Source organism: Macaca thibetana, chromosome 6 (genome assembly GCF_024542745.1).
Source record: "Macaca thibetana thibetana isolate TM-01 chromosome 6, ASM2454274v1, whole genome shotgun sequence".
Taxonomy (NCBI): domain Eukaryota; kingdom Metazoa; phylum Chordata; class Mammalia; order Primates; family Cercopithecidae; genus Macaca; species Macaca thibetana.
The window spans coordinates 133,637,220-133,659,604 of record NC_065583.1 but is presented as its reverse complement, the minus strand read 5'-3'; the positions used below and the strand labels follow the sequence as shown (position 1 = coordinate 133,659,604).

Genomic DNA, 22,385 nt, shown 5'->3' with positions numbered 1-22,385 from the left:
AAAAATGAGCCAGATGTGTTGGTGTGAGCCTGTGTTCCTGGCTACTTGGGAGGCTGAATGAGATCTGAGCCCAGGGAGGTCGAGGTTGCAGTGAGCTGTGATGGCACCACTGCACTCCAGCCTGGGCGACAGAGTGAGACCCTGTCTCAAAACTGTTGTGAATAACAATTAGATACTGTTTTGCCCATCATACTTGTGAGAATATTTTTCCGTTTATAGTATCCAGAAGGGGGAAGCAGACTTGCATACATATTACTAGTGGATATATTAATCAGTATAAGCTTGGGGGAGCTTCATTTGTTAGTATTCACCACTTTTATATGTTTAGCGGTCCCACTGATTAATAAAAGTTCTTTCTCCAGGACTTGTCACGTAAGTGCACAGAAACATCTTAAAACAGGCATTCATTGTAATACAGTAATGAAAATACTGAAACCAGCCTAGGGTTTACCGGTAGAAAATTAGGTAAATAAGTTTAGTACATCCACATGAGTATAATTACAGTTCTTAAATTGTATGCTGTCTACCAAATGCCTAGGAAGGCCATCAGCAACCATTCTGTTAAAGCAGGTAGCTGCCATTTTTCTTTGTTTTCAACATCCTGCTTGTTTCTTTGATGTCACTTCTCATAATTTTTGTAATTTCGTGTGTGTTAAAGATTTTTTTTTTTTACTTAATGTTTAAGAAAACAAAATGGCATGCACACAGAAAAGCTAGGAAATAAAAACATGAGAACATACAGATTATTTCAGTTGTATAAGTAATTCCTTTAAATGTCTCTTTCATTACACATGCTTTTTTATGTTGCATTTGGAGGGAGGTAAATGTAATAAGTATTGCTACTTGGGGTTTTTCAGTTAACTCAAAATTCTGACTCTTTTTGTTGCAGTTTGCATTGAGACTCCTTGCATTCCGCCAGATACACAAAGTTCTAGGCATGGATCCATTACCGCAAATGAGCCAACGTTTTAACATCCACAACAACAGGAAACGAAGAAGGGATAGTGATGGAGTTGATGGATTTGAAGCTGAGGGGAAAAAAGACAAAAAAGATTATGATAACTTTTAAAAAGTGTCTGTAAATCTTCAGTGTTAAAAAAACAGGTGCCCATTCGTTGGCTGTTTTTCATTCATAATAATGTCTACATTGAAAAATTTATCAAGAATTTAAAGGATTTCATGGAAGAACCAAGTTTTTCTATGACATTAAAAAATGTACGGTGTTAGGTATTATTTGAATGGAAAGACACCCAAAAAAAAAAAAAAAGTGCTCCGACTAGGGGGAAAACAGTAGTTCTGATTTTTTTCCCATTATTTTGATTTTGTTTTCTGGTTGCCCTAGCTTCCCCCCCTATTTTTGTGTCTTTTATTAACTAGTGCGTTGTCTTATTAAATCTTCACTGTATTTAATGCAGGATTTGTGCTTCAGTTGCTCTGTGTATTTTGATATTTTTATTTAGAGGTTTTGTTTGCTTTTTGACACTAGTTGTAAGTTACTTTGTGTTATAGATGATATCCTTTACCCCATCTTAATATTTTACAGCAGTACGTTTTTTTGTAACGTGAGACTGCAGAGTTTTTTTTCTATATGTGAAGGATTACAACACAAAAAGTTACCCTGCCATTCGAGTGCTCAGAACTGAATGTTTCTGCAGATCTTGTGGCATTTGTCTCTAGTGTGATATATAAAGGTGTAATTAAGACAGATTTCTGTTAATCTAATCAAGTTGGCTGTTAGTTGTGCATTAGCAGTATAAAAGCTAATATATACTATATGGTCTTGCAACAGTTTTAAAGCTTCTGCATAATAATAAAAATGCATGACATTTTTGTTTTTAATAGACTTTTAAAATTATAATTTTAGGTTTAACACGTAGATCTTTGTACAGTTGACTTTTTGACATAGCAAGGCCAAAAATAACTTTCTGAATATTTTTTTCTTGTGTATAAGTGGAAAGGGCATTTTTCACATATAAGTGGGCTAACCAATATTTTCAAAAGAACTTTATCATTGTGCAACTAACAACAGTAACTAGCCCTTAATTATGGTGACAGTTCCTTATTGGTGTGTGTGAGATTACTCTAGCAACTATTTACAGTATAACACAGATGATCTTCTCCACACATCCCATCACCCAGATAATTTACCGTTCTGTTAACAGTGAGGTTGATAAAGTATTACTGATAAAAAATTAAAATTAAGATTAAGGAAAAAAACAGAAAATTATTTGGTGTGGCCATCTTACATGCTTATGTCTCCTACACAAAGCTAAATATTCTAGCAGTGATGTAATGAAAAATTACATCTTACTGTTGATGTATGTATGCTCTGGTACACAGATGTCATTTTGTTGTTACAGCACTACAGTGAAATACACAAAAAATGAAATTCATATAATGACTTAAATGTATTATATGTTAGAATTGACAACATAAACTACTTTTGCTTTGAAATGATGTATGCTTCAGTAAAATCATATTCAAATTTATTGAGTACTACATCTTGTTATTCCTGACAAATGTTTGTTGCCTAAGCACATAATTTTCAGAAAATTTTGTAATTCAATACTATATTGGCTTAATTTCTTTCTAGGGTCAGAATCTTCCCCCAAAGTCTTAGAGGGCCAGGAAACCATTGGAGACCACAAGGGAAACAGAACAGGAGACTCAGCCTTTTCTCCCGGATTCATAACATATAGATTATCTAATCTAAAAATCTGAAAAGATCAAAATCTGAAACTTTTTGAGGGCCTACATGACGTTCAAAGGAAATACTCATTGGACCATTTCCGATTTTCAGATTAGGGATACTCAACTGATATAAATATTCCAAAATCCAAAACAGTTCTGGTCCCAAGCATTTCAGCTAAGATATACTCAACCTGTACTATCTGTTTAACTTGGACAAAACTTTTTTTCCCTTTTTAAATTCTTCTGGGTCTCATTTTACTCTTCTTTAGAGTTTTGTTTCTCACCGTTCTCTTGGAAGAATGCTGACCTGGCACGATGGCTCACGCCTGTAATCCTAACACTTTTGGAAGCCGAGGCAGGCAGATCTGCTTGAGCTCGGGAGTTTGAGACCAGCCTGGGCAACATGACACAACCGCGCCTCTACTGAAAGTACAAAAATACTGGCTGAGCGTGGTGGCACATGCCTGTAGTCTCAGCTGCTCGGGAGGCTGAGGCAGAAGGAGTGCTTGAGCCTGGGAGGTCAAGGCTGCAGTGAGATCACGCCACTGCACTCCAGCCTGAGGGACAGAGTGAGATCCTGTCTTGAAAAAAAAAAAAGGAATGGGAACTGACCTTTACTACATGTTGATTCTAGACCTTTACTACACATTGATTCTAGGCACCATGCTAGGTTTTTTTTATGTATTTTCGCATTTAAGTCCCATTTAAAACTATCATAAATAAATTGTAGGCAGTATACGTCGTAATTTTTTAGATGAGGAAACAAGCCCAGAATGGCTAAGTGAAGATTATACACCTTACATCACTGTTTAAGTGACAGTTTCAAAGTTCATGGTCAGCACTTTGCCAGGCTGCTTCCTTCACCCTGCAATTACGTACTAAAGATGTTTTCAGCCCATCTGGGACCAAAATTTTGCGTTTGGTTTGAGTGTCTTCATCCAAAAATACAATTGGTACCATTTAAATTTTTTACTAAAATAATTATTTCTGTGTTTTTTACATAGCTTGTTTTCATAGCTCTTGCTAGACCCACATTAGTTATATGAAAGAGTAACTTGGATTGAATATTCCTTAGTATCCTCTGCTTTGACAGTTCTTTTGTTTTGTTGTTTTGTTTTTTGAGACAGGGTCACGCTGTGTCCCCCAGGCTGGAATGCAGTAGCACGATCGTAGTTCACAGCAGCCTCGAACTCCTGGGCTCAAGCAATTCTCCTGCTTAAGCCTCCCAAGTAGCTAGGACTACAGGTGTGCGCCACTACACCCAGCTTTTTTTTTGTAGAAATGGAGGCCTTGCTATATTGCCCAGGCTGGTCTTGAACTTGTAGTCTTAAGCAGTCCTTACCCACCTTGGCCTCCCAAAGCACTGGGATTACAGGCATGAGCCACCACACCTGGCCTGATTTTTTTGTTGTTGTTTGAGACAGTTTCACTCTTGTCACCCAGGTTGGAGTTGAGTGGCGCTATCGTGGCTCACTGCAACCTCCGCCTTTCAGGTTCAAGTGATTCTCATGCCTCAGCCTCCCAAGTAGCTGATATTACATATGTGCACCACCACACCTGGCTAATTTTTGTATTTTTTGTAGTGACAGGGTTTTGCCATGTTGGGCAGGCTGGTCTTGTGAACTCCTGGCCTCAAGTGATCCACCTGCCTTGTTCTTCCAAAGTGCTGGGATTACAGGCTGGCCTGATTTTTTTTAAGTCAACAGTATTGTAAATAATTTTTCTGCTTCCTGAAAAAAGCAGAAGTCTTGTTTTTGCATGGTCATTACATTATTATGTGTTACGAATTTATAAGCAGTTCCTTTAGAGGAGCCGCCATTTTTTGAATTTGACAAAGCCATTTTATTTTAAAAAATTTCCCAATAAAGGACAAATACTGGCTGGGTGCGGTGGCTCATGCCTGTAATCTCAGCACTCTAGGAGGCCAAGGTGGGCGGATCACCTGAGGTCAGGAGTTCAATGCCAGCCTGGCCATGGTGAAACACCCTGTCTCTACTGAAAATACAAAAATTAGACGGGCGTGGTGGTGTGCACCTGTAATCCCAGCTACTCGGGAGGCTGAGGCAGGAGAATTGCTTGAACCCGGGAGGCGGAGGTTGCAGTGAGCCGAGATCATGCCACTGCACTCCAGCCTGGGCAACAAGAGTAAAATTCCATCTCAAAAAAAAAAAAAAGCACAAAGGACAAATATACAAAGATGATAATGTTCATAGCAGTGGGCTGAAACTTGATTGTTCATGAGTCATCTGAGGAACATTCTAAAAGTTAAGATTTCCAGCCAGGCATGCCTGTAATCCTAACAGTTTGGGAGGCCAAGGCAGGCAGATTGCTTGAGCCCAAGAGTTCAAGACTAGCCTGGAAAACGTGCAAAACCCTGTTCTAAAAAGTTAAGAGTTCTAAACCCGAACTGCAGAGATTCTTACCGAGACAGGCCAGAAAAGCCTGAGAATCTGCCGTTTAAGATGACTTTATATTAGGTAATTTATTTGAATGGGTGGTTCATACACATGATACTTAAAAAGTTGACAGGTATAAAGTGGTACATAGCATAAAGCAAGTAGTTTCGTTTACCTTACCTTCCAATTATGTTATTTCCCTTCCAAGAGGGAGTGTTGGCTCTTTGTGTGTCCTTCCACAGGTGATCACTGTATGTGTTAGCATGAATGGATGCATCGTGTTTGTTGTTTACAAAAATGATAGCATACTGTGTATGAGCTATACCTTGCTGCTTTTTATTTAATGTATCTAGGAGTCTTGGAGGTTATTATGTATCAGTACACATAGAGAAACTGCATTTTTAACAATTACTATAGGATTGTTCCAATTTAGATTTTTTTTTTTTTCCTCAAATTTTATGTGGGAGACCACGCCATTGCACTCCAGCCTGGGCGACAAGAGCAAATAATCCATCACAAAAAGAAAAAAAGAAAAGCCGGGCACGGTGGCTCACGTCTATAATCTCAGCACTTTGGGAGGCTGAGGCGGGTGGATCTCCTGAGGTCAGGAGTTTGAGACCAGTCTGGCCGACATGGTGAAACCCCATCTCTACTAAAGATACAAAAATTAGCCGGACGTGGTGGCAGGCACCTGTAATCCCAGCTACTCAGGAGGCTGAGGCAGGAGAATGGCGTGAACCCAGGAAGCGGAGCTTGCAGTGAGCCAAGATCGTGCCACTGCACTCCAGCCTGGGTGACAGCAAGACTCCGTCTCAAAAAAAAAAAAAAAAAAAAAGCCAGGCCACGGTGGCTCACACCTGAAATCTCAACACTTTGGGAGGCTGAGGCGGGCAGATTACAAGGTCAGGAGTTCGAGACCAGCCTGACCAACATGGTGAAACCCCGTCTCTACTAAAGATACAAAAAGTAGCCGGCTGTGGTGGCACACACCACTAATCCCAGCTACTCAGAAGGCTGAGACAGGAGAAAGCTTGAACCCAGGAGATGGAGGTTGCAGTGAGCTGAGATCGCACCACTGCACTCCAGTCTGGGCGACAGGGCGAGACTCCATCTAAAAAAAATTTTTTTAAATGTACATGGTTCTGATACAAATTGTGGATCATGCTTTAATAAATGCTGTATAGCAATGACCATAATGTACTCTACAGTGCAAAACTAAACTATATTTTAAATTTAGTATTAAGGGTATTTTGTTATCAGCCAAATCGTGTATATGTAGTTATCAATATGTTAATTGGAATATTAAGCAAATCATAATATCCCTAAGGAATTTTATTGATTACCTGTAGTCTAGGTAATTTTAGTCTTCCTTTATCTTGCTTAGTGTAATAATATTGGGTGTAAAATAAAATCTGGACATATGAAACAGTTATATTACTTAAAGTCTGATTTTTTTTTTTTTTTTTTTTTTTTTTATTTGAGAGAGTTTTGCTGTGTCCCCCAAGCTGGAGTGCAGTGGTGCAATCATGGCTCACTGCAACCTCCACCTCCCAGGTTCAAGCCATTCTCCTGCTTCAGCCTCCCAAGTAGCTGGAGTTACAGGCAGGTGCCACCACGCCTGGCTGATTTTTGTATTTTTAGTAGAGACAGGGTTTCACCATGTTGTCCAGGCTGGTCTCCAGCTCCTGACCTCAAGTGATCTGCCGGCCTTGGCCTCCCAAAGTGCTGGGATTACAGGTGTGAACCATGGTGCCTGGCCTGAAACATATTTTTTAACATTAATTAAGCTGATTCTATGTTAAATACAAAGCTAATATATTCACCTCATTCTAATATAATCCCAAGTGAGACATGCTACTTAATATTAAAGAAATTGGGTCTTTAGTTTGGAAAGGACTATCCAGTTTAGCAACAAACCTAATGTGAAAGCCTTTTTCTAAAAAAAGGAAGCAACCTATTGAATAAAAGTATGAAAAGGTGATTAAATTGATTGTAGGAACTGATTACTCTAAAAATACATGAAGATTAAGAGTTCAGGCTGAGTACACTGGCTCATGCCTGTAATCTCAACACTTTGGGAGGCCCAGCCGGGCAGATCACCTGAGGTCAGGAGTTCGAGAACAGCCTGGCCACCATGACAAAACCTTGTCTCTACTAAAAATACAAAAATTAGCCAGCGTGGTGGTGCATGCCTGTAGGCCCAGCTACTCGGGACGCTGAGGGAAGAGAATCTCTTTAACCAAGGGGGTGGAGGTTGCAGTGAGCCAAGATCATGCCACTGCACTCCAGCCTGGGCAACAGAGCAAGACTCCATCTCAAAAACAGAAAAATAAAAATGAGAAAACTTGATGACACAGGGCTTGTGTTTCTACATGGTAACAATTAGCTAAAGCTGAGAGTAGGAGCCACTCCCTTTAGAAGATAAATTTTAGGGCCGGGCGCGGTGGCTCAAGCCTGTAATCCCAGCACTTTGGGAGGCCGAGACGGGTGGATCACAACGTCAGGAGATCGAGACCATCCTGCCTAACACGGTGAAACCCCGTCTCTACTAAAAAATACAAAAAACTAGCCGGGCGAGGTGGCGGGCGCCTGTAGTCCCAGCTACTCGGGAAGCTGAGGCAGGAGAATGGCTTGAACCCGGGAGGCAGAGCTTGCAGTGAGCTGAGATCTGGCCACTGCACTCCAGCCTGGGCGACAGAGCAAGACTCCGTCTCAAAAAAAAAAAAAAAAAAAAAAGAAGATAAATTTTAGACAAAACCTGTTCTGAACAGTTTACCACAGCCTCCATCATTTCCTATTTGTCTACCAGGCTAACCCTGTTGGCATTTGATTTTATTATATCTCAGACCCCAGACATTTTACCTATGTGTTCTTCCAATTTAAACATGGAACCATATCTGTTAAGCTTGGGAACAATCTCTAGTTATTTTCAGTTCTAAATTTTTAAATTCTGTAATCAGGTATTTCCTATACATTAGGATATTTAATGCTCCTCCACTTAATGTAACAGCCACAGAGAAACACTTGATGCACTTTCTTCACTGATTTTTTTCAAAAGAAATATCAGGAAGGCCTGAAATTTAAGCAAGCTACAACCTTAAGGAAATCCATCCTTTCATTGGAGAGACCAAATCCATTTACCTTTTGAAAATCTCAGTCACATTGGAGTAGCCTGCCTTTCATCCTGTCTGCTCTCTGGACTGAGAGAAAGAGGTAGAAGAAAGGGCACTGGGAGTTGAAGAAAAAGAAAACATGGATGAACTAAAAGGAAAATAAGATGTTTCTAGATGACAAAATTTTTATTGTATTGTTACTGAAAAGGGGTCCCAATTTCTTGAATCTCACGCAAGAAAGAATTCGGGGCAAGTCCATAGAGTAAGGTAAAAACAAGTTTATTAGGAAAGTAAAGGAATAAAGAATGGCTACTCCATAGGCAGAGCAGCAACCTGGGCTGTTCAACTGCTTACACTTATTGTTACTTCTTGATTATATGCTAAACAAAGGGTGGATTATTCATGAGTCTTCTGGGAAAGGGGTGAGCAATTCCTGGAACTGAGGGTTTCTTCCCTTTTTAGACCATGTAGTGTAACTTCCTGACATTGCCATGGCATTTGTAAACTGTCATGGTGCTGGTAGGAGTGCCTTTTAGCATGCTAATGCATTATAATTGACGTATAATGAGCAGTGAGGATGACCAAAGGTCACTTTCATCACCATCTTGGTTTTGGTAGGATTTGGCCAGCTTCTTTACTGCATGCTGTTTTATCAGCAAGGTCTTTGTTACCTGTATCTTGTGCCAACCTCCTGTCTCTTCTTGTGACTACAAATACCTAACCTCCTGAAAATGCAGGCCCAGAGGTCTCAGCCTTATTTTACCCAGCTTCTATTCAAGATGGAGTTGCTCTAGTTTGAATGCCTCTGACATATTTCCCCTCTCCCTTTTATAAGAAAACCCTTAATCCTGAGTTCTAGAGGGACAAAGCTCCATCTTCTGTAACTTCTTCAGGGTGAATAAGGGCAATGATATTCCTGCCTAACAAATTAGGATCTCTTGTATTTGTGGTAGAGAGGCACTCAGTCAGAAAGCATCAGTGTGGTGAGGGCCATTCATAAATTTGAGTTCCAACAAAAGGTGATATCTAGAAGATTAATAAGTGTTCAATTTAAGAAACCATTCAGTAAGCTTATCCTGCACTCCTACACAAAGAATACAACAGCAATATATTCCACAACAGTAAAGCAAAATAAGTAAAATTATCCCAAGTAAACTAAATAGAAGGCTTTCCATGAACTGGGCAACTGTTGGAACCAAGCTGATACAGGGTCGCCAACTGATTCCAATATGTGCCTAGAATTGGAATACTTACCCAGACTTTTTTATGGTACCCATCCATCTCTCTTGTTTCTTCTAAGCTGTAGCCAAAGATCACTGGTTGGTTCACAGGAATAAGCAGTCGGTCTAAATTGCAGAAAAATAAAAAACTTAAAAACTACTAGAATCTAATCACAGGTGTACCATAGTTCTTGAAACATAATTTTTTCACTTTCCAGTCTCCCATTTTTACTAAAGACAAATCATACTAAGATGGGTTTGCTTGCAAAAATAAGCTTTTTTTGAAAAGATAAATCAGAGAAATTTGGAGAAAACAAATATACTCCAAATTTTGTTCACGGGAATATACTTTACTCAATTGTTAAAAGCTGTAAATAGTTCAAAAGAAAAGTTGCCTTGACTCTGGAAAAACAAAAGAAAGGGTTACCAACATTTTAAGCAAAAGGTTAAAAAAAAAAAAAAGATTACTTCCGTCTTCTATTAGTTCAGTACATGTAGTTAACTCCTGTTGATATTCATGAACATTTCAACTCTCCATGAGAGTCCTATTTTTCCTCTATTCTAATGTCACAATCTTCAAAGTTGTCAGAAACCTGCATTCAACTTTTTGAAGAGGATTAAAACAAAACAACAATAGTCTGTGGATGACAAAAACTCTTAGAACAGTCATAATTTAAGCCACAGTGGATTAGGAATTTTGGTTACCTCTGTGGCACACAATAATTTTACATAACAATTATGATTATTAATAACATACACTAAGTCATATCAGAATTTTAGGAGTTTCCCATAATTTTGGAATGCATACCAATAATGTATTTATACAAATATAGTTCAAAGAAAGCTACCATTTCATATTTGGCAATGCTTCCTATTTTTATACCAAATAAGTCAGTTTCACCTTTGCATTAATGTACTGTTAATGTTAAGCCCAATTCTTTTTTTTTTTTTTTTTTTTGAGATGGAGTCTTGCTCTGTTCCCCAGGCTGGAGTGCTGGAGTGCAGTGATGCGATCTCGGCTCACTGCAAGCTCTGCCTCCCGGGTTCACGCCATTCTCCTGCCTCAGCCTCCCGAGTAGCTGGGACTACAGGGGCCCGCCACTATGCCCGGCTAATATTTTGTATTTTTTAGTAGAGACGGGGTTTCACCATGTTAGCCAGGATGGTCTCGATCTCCTGACCTCGTGATCCACCCACCTGGGCCTCCCAGAGGGCTGGGATTACAGGCATGAGCCACTGCACCCAGCCAGGCCCAATTCTTAATAAAACCTTGGCTGGGCACGGTGGCTCATGCATGTAATCCCAGCACTTTGGGAGGGATCCTGGCTAACATGGTGAAACCCCATCTCCACTAAAAATACAAAAAATTAGCTGGGCGTGGTGGTGGATGCCTGTAGTCCCAGCTACTCAGGAGGCTGAGGCAGGAGAATGACATGAACCCAGGAGGCAGAGCTTGCAGTGAGCGGAGATCACACCACTGCACTTCAGCCTGGGCCTGGGTGACAAAGCAAGACTCCATCTCAAAAAATATGTGGCCGGGCGCGGTGGCTCAAGCCTGTAATCCCAGCACTTTGGGAGGCCGAGACGGGCGGATCACGAGGTCAGGAGATCGAGACCATCCTGGCTAACACGGTGAAACCCCGTCTCTACTAAAAATACAAAAAAAAAAAAAACTAGCCGGGCGAGGTGGCGGGCGCCTGTAGTCCCAGCTACTCCGGAGGCTGAGGCAGGAGAATGGCATGAACCTGGGAGGCGGAGCTTGCAGTGAGCTGAGATCCGGCCACTGCACTTCAGCCTGGGCGACAGAGCGAGACTCCGTCTCAAAAAAAAAAAAAAAAAAAAAAAAAAAAAAAAGTGTATATATATATACATATATACACACACACACACACACACACATACATATATATATATTTTTTTTTTACCAAAACCACATTTCACTATTCTTATACACCTTGCATGTAAAACTCTTCTTACTTCCCGAAAATTACTTAAGTCATGTGAACTAAAAGACAACACTTTTTACTTTTCTGACAAAATATTTTAATTCAGCTCTCATTTTACAAGCCAATTAATCAGAGCTCTTTCATATATAAACATCACACACAACACATATAAATAAGCAGACAGAAGAAGACCCAGTAGTTGTAAGATTTTTGATTTGCAAGTTTCTTTTTTTCCTTTTTTTTTTTTTTTTTTTTGAGACAGAGTCTTGCTCTGTCACCAGGCTGGAATGCAATGGCACAATCTTGGCTCACTGCAGCCTCCACCTCCCGGGTTCAAGCGATTCTCCTGCCTCAGCCTCTCAAGTAGTTGGGATTACAGGCACACGCCAACACGCCCAGCTAATTCTTGTATTTTTAGTAGAGATGGGTTTCACCATGTTGGCCAGGATGGTCTTGATCTTTTGACCTCATGATCTGACCACCTTGGTCACCCAAAGTGCTGGGGTTATAGGTGTAAGCCACTGTGCTCGACCGTTTTTTTGAGACAGAGCCTCGCTCTGTTCCCAGGCTGGAGTGCAGTGGCACCATCTCAGCTCACTGCAACCTTTACCTCCCAACTTCAAGGGATTCTCATGCCCCAGCCTCCTGAGTAGCTGGAATTACAGGTACGCGCCACCATGCCTGGCTAATTTTTTTTTTTTTCTTTGAGACAGAGTTCTGCTCTGTTGCCAGGCTGGAGAGCAGTAGTGCAATCTCAGCTCACTGCAACCTCCACCTCCCGGGTTCGAGCAATTCTCCAGCCTTAGCCTCCCAAGCAGCTAGGACTACACGCATGTGCCACTACTCCCAGCTAATTTTTGTATTTTTAGTAGAGACATGGTTTCGTCATGTTGGCCAGGCTGGTCTCAATCTCCTGACCTCATGATCTGCCTGCCTCAGCCTGCCAAAGTGCTAGGATTACAGGCATGAGCCACCGCGCCTGGCCAATTTTTTGTATTTTTAGTAGAGACAAGGTTTCACCATGTTGGCCAGGCTGGTCTCAAACTCCTGGCCTTAAATGATCTACCTGCCTTGGCCTCCCAAAGTGCTAGGATTACTGGTATAAGCCACCTCGCCCAGCCTCATTTGCCAGTTTCTTTTGGATTATGGGCTTCAGGGTAGAGCCCTTGGAGGGGAAGTCCAGGAAAGCATACAGTTTCTATGACATGCACAGCTGGAAGACAAAAGCATATCCCCAAAATGAAGGGTCCCATTTTTATACTGAATCCTGGATCCCCAAAAGAGAAACGCAACAGAACAAGACAGTGCAAAGATTTTAGCATGCATTTCTTTGAGTCTCACTCTGTCGCCCAGGCTGGATTGCAGTAGCATGACTTCAGCTCACTGCAACCTCCACCTCCCAGATTCAAGCAATTCTCATGCCTTAGTAACTGAGATTACAGGCGTGCACCACCATGCCTGGCTAATTTTTGTATTTTTAGTAGAGGTGGCATTTTACCGTGTTGGCCAGGCTGGTCTCCAACTCTTGACCTCAAGCAATCTGCCTGCCTTGGCTTCCCAAAGTGCTACAATTAGCAGGTGTGAGCCACCACACTTGGCAACTTACATTTCATTGCAAAACAATCCAAAGCCAATTAGCCCATTCCCCATGGGAGTCTTATCTCTCAGTGTTGGGGTTGGGATATTGCCCTACCTTCCAGGTGGCCAAGAGCATGCTTCTCTAATCCAAATGTTCAAAGAGCTGAGTATCCTCCCATAACTGCCATTAGCCATTCCCAAAGTAAATGTCCTACCTAGCTATTACACAGCAAAGCACTCTCATAAAATAATTTCTGATACCCCCAAAAATAAAAAACAACAGATAATACAATGCAAAGCAGAACAGAGCCTTAGATTTTGAAAAGGATCTATTCACTTCTAATTCTTGCGATCTCATGAGGAAAACAGATGTTTTTCCCAAAGCAGGGTCCGTAGTGCCTCCTCTGTTTTTCCCAAGGAGTCCCAGACTGTTACAGCTTGAATAAGCTGACTTTTATCCATAGAGCTCTTAAAAAAAAAAGAGAGAGAGAAAAAAAAAGTCCTTTTAAATATCTTACTGCCCGAATTTAGCCAGACCAACCTGCCAATATTTCTGGCTTTTGAATTTTACCAAAAGTAACCTCACAGGTTACAGCATTGGGCAGTTTCCGTTACTCTTTCCAGAAGGGGCTTAGAGCAATCAATTTTGAGCTTGCAATGGCTTTTAACTGCTCAAGATAATTTTTAGAGCTTACTATGACATGAATTCCAAATTTGTGGTCTACTGAATGGCAGAGACCAAAAGAAAGTACTGCCACGTGGTTACAAACTCAAGCCACTCAGAGTGGGGTGGAATGATCCTCTGACCAGGAATTTCAACATGTGGCTGTGGGTAAGATCAAAGAGTGGACAGTGCTCTGAGTAATAGAAAAAATAGAGAAAGGGAAAAAAGCATTTCCTGCAGCAGGGTGGGGAAGGCAAGGTCAGAGAAACACCCACCCACTGCAGCAACACTGAATCAAGTCAAGCAGCCACTTGTCACTAGCAAAGAGATCTTCTCTAGCATCCCATTAGCTCTCAAGTTTCCCTCTTTGGGAAGAAAAAGGTTCTCTATGTCCCGTGATCCTGAACATGCCTAGTCCCATCACCCATAGGTGTCACTTCCCTTTTTTGTCTATAAATCTTCCACCACTTGGCTGTGCTGGAGTCTCTCTGAATCTGCTGTGATTCTACCTGATGGGTTATTTAAACATTTATAAAGAGATTTCCTTCGATCGTCATTTTCAATACATGTTTTCTGGTTATATAAAAGCTTTCCCATACAAGAGGACTGATCTTATAACACTAAATTATTATGCCACAGTATATTTTCACCAGGTAAAGAAAACTTTTTATGGTTCACTGAGGACAATCAACTCCTTCACAATCTAGAACCCAAAGATTGATTCTTCTGAGAATATCAAAGAAAGACCCTCCTTGCCATTGAGGACTAAGCTCTGATTTTTTTTATCTTGCCCAAATTCTTATCCAAGGGATCTGAGGAGTCATGCCCTACAAACCATAAATTCTCATCAGATGGGTTTTATTTAACCCAATATATCATGACTAACTTTCCAACCTGACTCTGGCATTACAAGAAAAACAAGAAAATCAAAATATTGTACCCCAAAACATGTTTATTTGCCATATCTTGAAATGGCCCTGAAAATCTGTCCTTTGTGGGGGAAAATTTGCATCTGTAAAGAATCACTATTAATATAGCTAAACTTTTTTCTTCCAGGCCCTCCCAATCCTAAAGAGATTAACTGAAAGTCTAGCACCTTTTAAAGATCTGAATAGGAAACACTTGTCATCTATTGTCTCTAAGGGCAGCCACTATAAGACTTCAAAAGAACCTTGGTCTTCACAATCTTTTATCTTAACCTGAACATTTCTTTTCTACTGATCCTAGGTCTTTAGACAAACTCAACCAATTGTTAACCAGAAAATGTTTAAATTTACCTATAGCCTGGAAGCCCCCCGCTTTGAGTTGTCCCACCTTTCTGGATCAAACCAATGTATTTCTTAAATGTATTTAATTGATGTCTCATGCCTCCCTAAAATGTATGAAACCAAGCTGCTCCCCGACCACCTTGGGCACATGTTCTCAGGACCTCCTGAAGGCTGTGCACAGGCCATGGTCACTCATATTTGGCTCAGAATAAATCTTTTCAAATATTTTACAGAGTTAGACTCTTTTCATTGACACCATCTACACTGCAACAAAACTTCAAGACCTTGAACTTTGAGTTTATAATCTCACAACTGAGAAGAGTTCCTCCACACTCTCAGAACTGTACACTCATTAGAACCCTGAAGGTAAAACTAACCAGGGAAATTTCTCCCCAGAAAAAGATGAAATCCTTGATGTAAACAACGTTTCCCAAGATCACAGATCAAGACTTCTACTATCATGAGACTCTTATCTTTGAATACTTTTTCCTTGTTTATGCCTCTGTGAACAATAGAAATGAAAAGGGGGTCTGTTATGCACACTTACGGGATATACATTTATTTGTAAATGATTTTACAGCCAGCCTTATATACAGATAACCTTATACCTTGGTAGATAAAAGATAAAGACCCAAGGTATGGCCGGGCATGGTGGCTCAAGCCTGTAATCCCAGCACTTTGGGAGGCCGAGACGGGCGGATCACGAGGTCAGGAGATCGAGACCATCCTGGCTAACACGGTGAAACCCCGTCTCTACTAAAACTACAAAAAACTAGCCAGGCGAGGTGGTGGGTGCCTGTAGTCCCAGCTACTTGGGAGGCTGAGGCAGGAGAATGGCATAAACCCGGGAGGCGGAGCTTGCAGTGAGCTGAGATCTGGCCACTGCACTCCAGCCCGGGCTACAGAGCAAGACTCCGTCTCAAAAAAAAAAAAAAAAAAAAAAAAAGACCCAAGGGTAGGTGAAAAACTTTAATGGTACATATGTTGCCTCATTATCAGTCAGAAACAGAACATTGATTCACTCCTGTTAATCCATATCATGGGTTAAAGATAACATTACCAAGAGGCCTTCACTCTTCTAAAAATACAACATTTGTTAGGTTTTTTTTCCATGGTTTGGAATAAAAGAAACAATGATTAGAAATCTATCCCTTATGATAGGCTCTATAACGAGTTCTACTGTAAAGAGTATAGTTACCCAACAGAGTTTAAACTCTCTTGTAAAAGTTATACTAAATTGTAGAACTGACTAAACAGGAAAGTATCTGTATGGCTACTGGCACTTGTGGACTATACAGAAATACATTAAATGTAAATTATCAAAATTCAGTTGTAGGGAATTAATGAAAAGACCACTTAGATGAGTAGACTCTTCATGTAACTCATTCTTTGATCTATTTGATTTTAGCTGGTTTCATTTATAGAGACCCTGAATAAAGAACATACTCCAAACTTTTGGTATTATCCTCCCAGTAGTCATAATAATAGTCTCCCTGGTAGATTGTATTCTCTCAAAGGTTTTAAATGTTTACATACAGCCATCTCTAAAATGTCAAATAGTCTCTCTTCAACTGGAATGACAAAAACTGAAAGAAGTGGCCATGAGGACACTGTAACCTATGAATGACATACTGAGATCAGAAACGCAAAATGGTAGTAACTGAGAGTGACACTGAGGCCCTAAATTGTGGTCACACTCTCACCTAAGTGAGAACCTGACCAAAAAGGGGGAATTTTTAAACAAAATTATGGGAGGCCATTGTTTTGGACTGAACTCATATACTAGACCCCAAACAGACCAAACTAAACAAAAATGGAGTCACTTATGCTAAATGTGACATACTCAAACTAAAATTTTAAGGAAACACATAAACACTAAACCAGAACACACCAGGTTTTGTTTTTCTTCTAAAAACAGGAATTTTCAACATAAGGAGGTACCCTCTACTCAGTCCTTGCTCCTACCTTTGCAAAATTCACTGTTCTCTTTCCCAGTGGGTTTCAAAATAAAATAAATACATTCACGATGGTGATAGTGATATCAATGACTAAAGTTTTAGTCATACTCTTAAAATTGAGAAAATGACCAAAAGGAGGGAATTGTTAAAGCAAACTAAATATGACCTGAGAAGCACTCCATACTTCTATATTTGAGTCCTTGCAGACGTACTGTTACCTAGCTTAATAGATAGACAAGATTGAAAATCTAATTCAGGAGCATGAGTGCTTGTAACAGTAGCTGAGTCTTGGCCAATTCCAGTGGCCACACTTCAACCCCTCATAGACTGCTGCATGTTCAAACTGTGTTCAAATAAGACAAACGCCAACCTGTAACCATTCCAGCTGCTGCTTTTTTTTTTTTTTTTTTTTTTTTTGATAGAGTCTTGCTCTGTCGCCGAGGCTGGAGTGCAGTGGCACAATCTCTGCTCACTGCAAGCTCTGCCTCCCAGGTTCACACCGTTCTCCTGCCTCAGCCTCCCGAGTAGCTGGGACTACAGGTGCCCGCCACCATGGCCGGCTAATTTTTTGTATATTTAGTAGAGACGGGGTTTCACCGTGTTAGCCAGGATGGTCTCAATCTCCTGACCTTGTGATCCACCTGCCTTGGCCTCCCAAAGTGCTGGGATTACAGGATTACAGGCCTCCCAAAGTGCTGAGGCCCCGCGCCTGGCCCAGTCCAGCTGTTTCTGTCCTTCACTTCCCATTCGCGTATGTCATTTCCCTTTTATTGTCTATCAATCTTTTCCCACCACTTGGCTGTGCTGGAGTCTCTCTGAATCTACTGTAATTCTGGGAGCTGCCCAATTTGCAAATTGTTTGTTGCTCAATTAAACTCTTTTAAATTTAATTCCGCTGAAGTTTTTCTTTTAACAGTGTACAGAATTATACATTCCTATATATTTACTGAAGCATTATTGGCAAGTGTGCAGCATTAACAACAATTGAAATTGTCCCATAAGGACTTAAATGAAATACAGCCCAACCGTCTAAATTAATATATAGACCAGTAAGTCAAAAGGGGAGTGCTGGCTGGGTGTGGTGGCTCACACTTGTAATCCCAGCACTTTGGGAGACTAAGGGAGGATCACTTGAGCCCAGGAGTTCGAGACCAGCCTGGGGACACAGTGAGATGTCATCTCTGCAAAAAATTTTAAAAGTTATCTGGGCATGGTGGTATGATCGTGTAGTCCTAATTACTGGGGGACTGAGGTGTGAGGATCCCTTGAGCCTGAGAGGTCGGGGCTGCAGTGAGTCATGATTGTACCACTGCACTCCAGCCTGGGTGACAGAGTGAGGCCCTGTGTATATATTAATTAATTAATTAAAGAGGAGTGTCTCATTTTTAAATATCACTCCTTTTTCAACCCCTGTTACTCATGAGAGGTGTCAACTCCTCAGGAACGTGAGGTCAGGAAAAGACAAAATAACCATGTAGGAGAAAAACACATGAAGAAATCTACTTTATAATGTTTGATGAAAAAAAGTGAGGTCATAAAACCAGGTATAGGCTGGGCGCGGTGGCTCACGCCTGTAATCCCAATACTTTGAGAGGTCAAAGTGGGTGGATTGCTTGAGATCAGGAGTTTAAGATCAGCCTGGCCAACATGGCAAAACCCTGTCTCTATTAAAAATAAAAAAATTAGCCGGGTGTGGTGGCATATGCCTGTAATTCCAGCTACTCAGGAGGCTGAGGCAGGAGAATTGCTTGAACCTGGGAGGCAGAGGTTTCAGTGAGCCAAGTTCGCACCAGCGCACGCCAGCCTGGGCGACAGAGCCAGACTCCATCTCAAAACAAACAAATAAGCAGGTGTAAATCATTATTCTTTTTTGTTTGAATAGATATGAATATACATATAGACCACTTTTCCCCAAAATATTCTCGTGGTTACCCTGTGTAGTATGATTATGGCTTGTTTTGTTTGGGGTTTTGATTTCTATTTGATTAAAATTGCTAATTTCTAGTTTCTAGTATTTCTGTGATTATTTTTCCTACTTAATAGTGAATTAATTACTTAATAATTCTTAAATAATGACAACTTAATAATTCTCTTTTTTTTTAAGCTGTAAGCTTGGCATGGTAGTGCATGCCTATAAGGCCCATCCACTCGGAAGGCTTAGGCAGGAGGATGGCTTGAGGCCAGGAGTTCAAGACCAGCCTGGGCAACATAGTGAGACATTGTCTCAAAATAAAATATAAAATAAAATTTAAATTTAAAAGGTGTAAAAAATATCCTAAGGACAAATTGCAAATTTTTTAGCATGGTATTCAAAGCCCCATCAACTGTGGCTCCAACCTGTCCTTCTCGTCTTGTCTTTGACTTCTCCCTGTGTTATAACCAACAGTAATCTCCCGAGCAAAGTCCTTGCTCTCACCTCCCCATATATGTGCATGTCCTGCTTTCTCTCCGAGTTCAGCCTCACAGACCTTTGTGAGATGCTTCTTCTCTGACCGAGTGTGACAGGGTCTTTCCTTTGGGATGGGGAAAGGTCCTGGTGACATGAAGAGACCAGTAAAAAAGTAGAACAGAGCTTTCTAAAATGAATGGATTACTTCTCTGCCCTTTTGTGGTTCCAAACTGAGTTTCTCTCGTTATTTTCTTTTCAGTTGATGTCATCTCATGTGAGGTGAGAAAATAAATGGACTCCCCACCGCCCTGCCCCCTTTCTGGACTCCCAGTTCAGCTAAGCCATAAAACTTCTTTTCAGACAACTTAAACGTGTGTAAGACATTTGCAGCATCTGAGGTTGCCTTGTTTGGTGCTGTACTTGGCCGCTCTCAGAAGCCATTCCAGAGGCCAGGTGAATGAATGGTGAATAGACTCCAGTGTTCTGGAGGGAGGTAGGGGGACAGGGAAATGGCTGATCATGAACAATGCCCGAGCAGAAAAGTTACTCTGTAAAATACGGAGATGTTTCTTTGCAGCTTAACAATTTCTATTCCTTATGTTCTCTTTTTTACCTTTGGACAAAAAGGATTTTTTAAAAATGTGTTTGATTACATTTTAACCCTGAGACAGATGACCTTTTCAAATATTAAACAGTGGGCCTTTCACAACCTCTGGGTTCTTTTACAGCCACCTGAACAATAAGCCTTTCAGCTCTTCAGTGAGTGGGAACGGTTAGCCAAGCTCAAAACAGGTCTGACTGCACTTGGAGCAAAGATCAAATATCCCAGCAGGGAGGCACGCCTGGCCTGTTTTTATTTGAGAAGGTTTTCCCAGCCCCTAAGTCAGCAACAGCTTCCTTCTTTCTAAGATCATTAGGCTCCAAACCCCAGCAGCCCTCCTCTGTGGAAAAGAGGTGTCCTCTCATTGTTCTTCCAGATGTTCACACCCTATTCAGCCCTGAACAAAACTTGGAAGGAAGAGAAGATTGTCTCAGTGTCATCTTCCTTCAACCTGAAGAACAGACAGCCTGGTGGTTCTCACCTTTCCCTGATCAGCTCAGCCCAACCAGAAATTCTCAGATCTAAACGTAATGCTTTCATTTCAGGTAAAATCCAGAAGGAAGAACAGATTGTGTTTATTTGTGATGCACAGCCTTTCTTTGATTGAATGACATGTAAAGCATTTAATTGTGTCAATCTTAGTAATTTGAGACATCAACGAGCTTCTTCATTCCTCCCTCCTGGATGGAGATCATCCCTAAGTCAGATGCCTGTACTTGACCTCTATTATCCTGGAATGAGTCAAGAGAAATTTAAACGGGGAGCACAACAGGTTTTTCTGGCTGCTACTTCCCTCGCCCACAGCCCAACTCTCCTTCCCTCCCAACATGACCGCGCACACATACACATACACGCGCCATGAGGGCTCTGAGCCAGCAGAGAGGCAGGTCTGGAAGGAGCAGAGGGAGAAGGACGTGGTGTCGTTGCACTTACCGCCTCCCCACAGTTTGCCTATCATTTGGGGGATATGAGAGAAGAATGGGCCTGAGTCCCGCACCTCTGTCTGCCAGTTTTGTAGCTGGTGGACCTGCTGACCAACTCCCTCGACCCTGCCACATACGCACACACACACATACTTGCATGCACACACACACACGCACACACGTGCACACATGCACACGCATGGTATAGAGTGGTTGAAATGGAGCCATGGCCTTTCCAGGTGCTGCAGAGCTTGTCTCTATGTCTTCCAAGTTTTCCACGGCCCTCAAGTAAGACACAGCAAGTAATTAGGAGAGAGAGCCAAGTTGTGACTGGGAGGCCGCCCTGCAAAGGAAATGGGCACACCAGTTCAAGGACATGGCATAAGCCAGCCAAAGGGTGAGAAAGGACTTAGCTGCATCTCTGAGGAATCACCGAGCCAGCGAGCTGCACAGGAGCAGGAAGGAGTGACGGCAGACCCGAGTTAGCACCCTCTGAGCCAAGCACCTTCCCTGCCAAGGCACAGACAAGCCCAGCCCTGGGACCCAAGTCAGGGAGATGGGCAACCCCACCCATCCCACCTCAGATAGAGGCTCTGTGCACTCCTAGAGCCTTCAGTTCAGCCCAGAGGGGAGAGGGAGGAAAACAGAGAGAAGAGAGGAGCTGGAAATGAACTGGTTCATAAGGCCTGGATTGACAAAGAAAAAGCTCAGAAATAACCGCATTCAGTTGCCTGCATCAGACCACTTGGCTTAGAATCAGAGTTCAGAAGTCACATGGTCAGAGTAAGTGTCAGGGTGGCACTGACCAGCACTGTGATCCTGGGCGAGTTGTTTTACTTCTCCAGGCCCTGTGACCCAGCCTTCAAAATGAGTTTTCTCTCAGCCCTGGGAGTGTACAGTTCTATAGCCCCCAGGGCGGCCCGCAGCTGGCTCAGGCCGAGCTTCTACTCCATGCCTCGTGGTTGTGGGCCCAGAGGAGGCCTGGCGACAGAGGGCAGGGAAGCACCGGGCCCAGCCTCCTTTGTCATTTTCCTTTATCCTGTGCAGCTACATGGGAGAATTTGCCAGTCTGTGCTGAGAATACCTCCCTTGTCCCCACTTTTGAAATCGTCCTGTAGAGGGCACAATGTCCTCATCCCGGCGGCTTCCATGGTTAGTCAAGTCCTGAAGGCTTTTCTGTCCATCTGCTGATCTACACAAAGCACTGAGGACAGCACTTTGGGAACAGGCATATCAGGGAGCACAGGAGGGGCCTTTGACTGTGAGGAGCTCACAGTAGCTCTCAAGAAGAAAAGATACGGACCTATTCCAGTCAACCAGAGACATATTCACGTGGACAGGCTAAGATAGCAAACAGATTCTAGATGCTTAAGAATTCAGAAGGAGGCCAAGCATGGTGGCTCAGGCCTGTAATCCCAGCACTTTGGGAGGCCGAGGCGGGCGGATCACCTGAGGTCAGGAGTTCAAGACCAGCCTGGCCAACATGGTAAAACCCCGTCTCTACAAAAATACAAAAATTAGTTGGGCATGATGGTGGGTGCCTGTAATCCCGGCTACTCGGGAGGCTGAGGCAGGAGAATCACTTGAACCAGGGAGGCAGAGGTTGCAGTGAGCTGAGATCATGCCACTGCACTCCCG

The 22,385-nt window shown here is 42.0% G+C and overlaps 2 protein-coding genes across 16 annotated transcripts in view; one reads left to right on the top strand and one right to left on the bottom strand.

The window, feature by feature from the left end:
- ZFR (zinc finger RNA binding protein) overlaps positions 1-2,489 on the top strand; it is an 87,110-nt gene extending 84,621 nt beyond the window's left edge. The window contains exon 20 of the mRNA XM_050793808.1: positions 890-2,489. Within this exon, the coding sequence (XP_050649765.1) occupies positions 890-1,069 (180 nt within the window). The 3' untranslated portion in view covers positions 1,070-2,489. The remainder of the gene's footprint in view (positions 1-889) is intronic.
- Positions 1-22,385, bottom strand: part of SUB1 (SUB1 regulator of transcription) — a 731,929-nt gene that overhangs the window by 244,038 nt on the left and 465,506 nt on the right. The gene's annotated exons all lie outside the window — the stretch shown is intronic.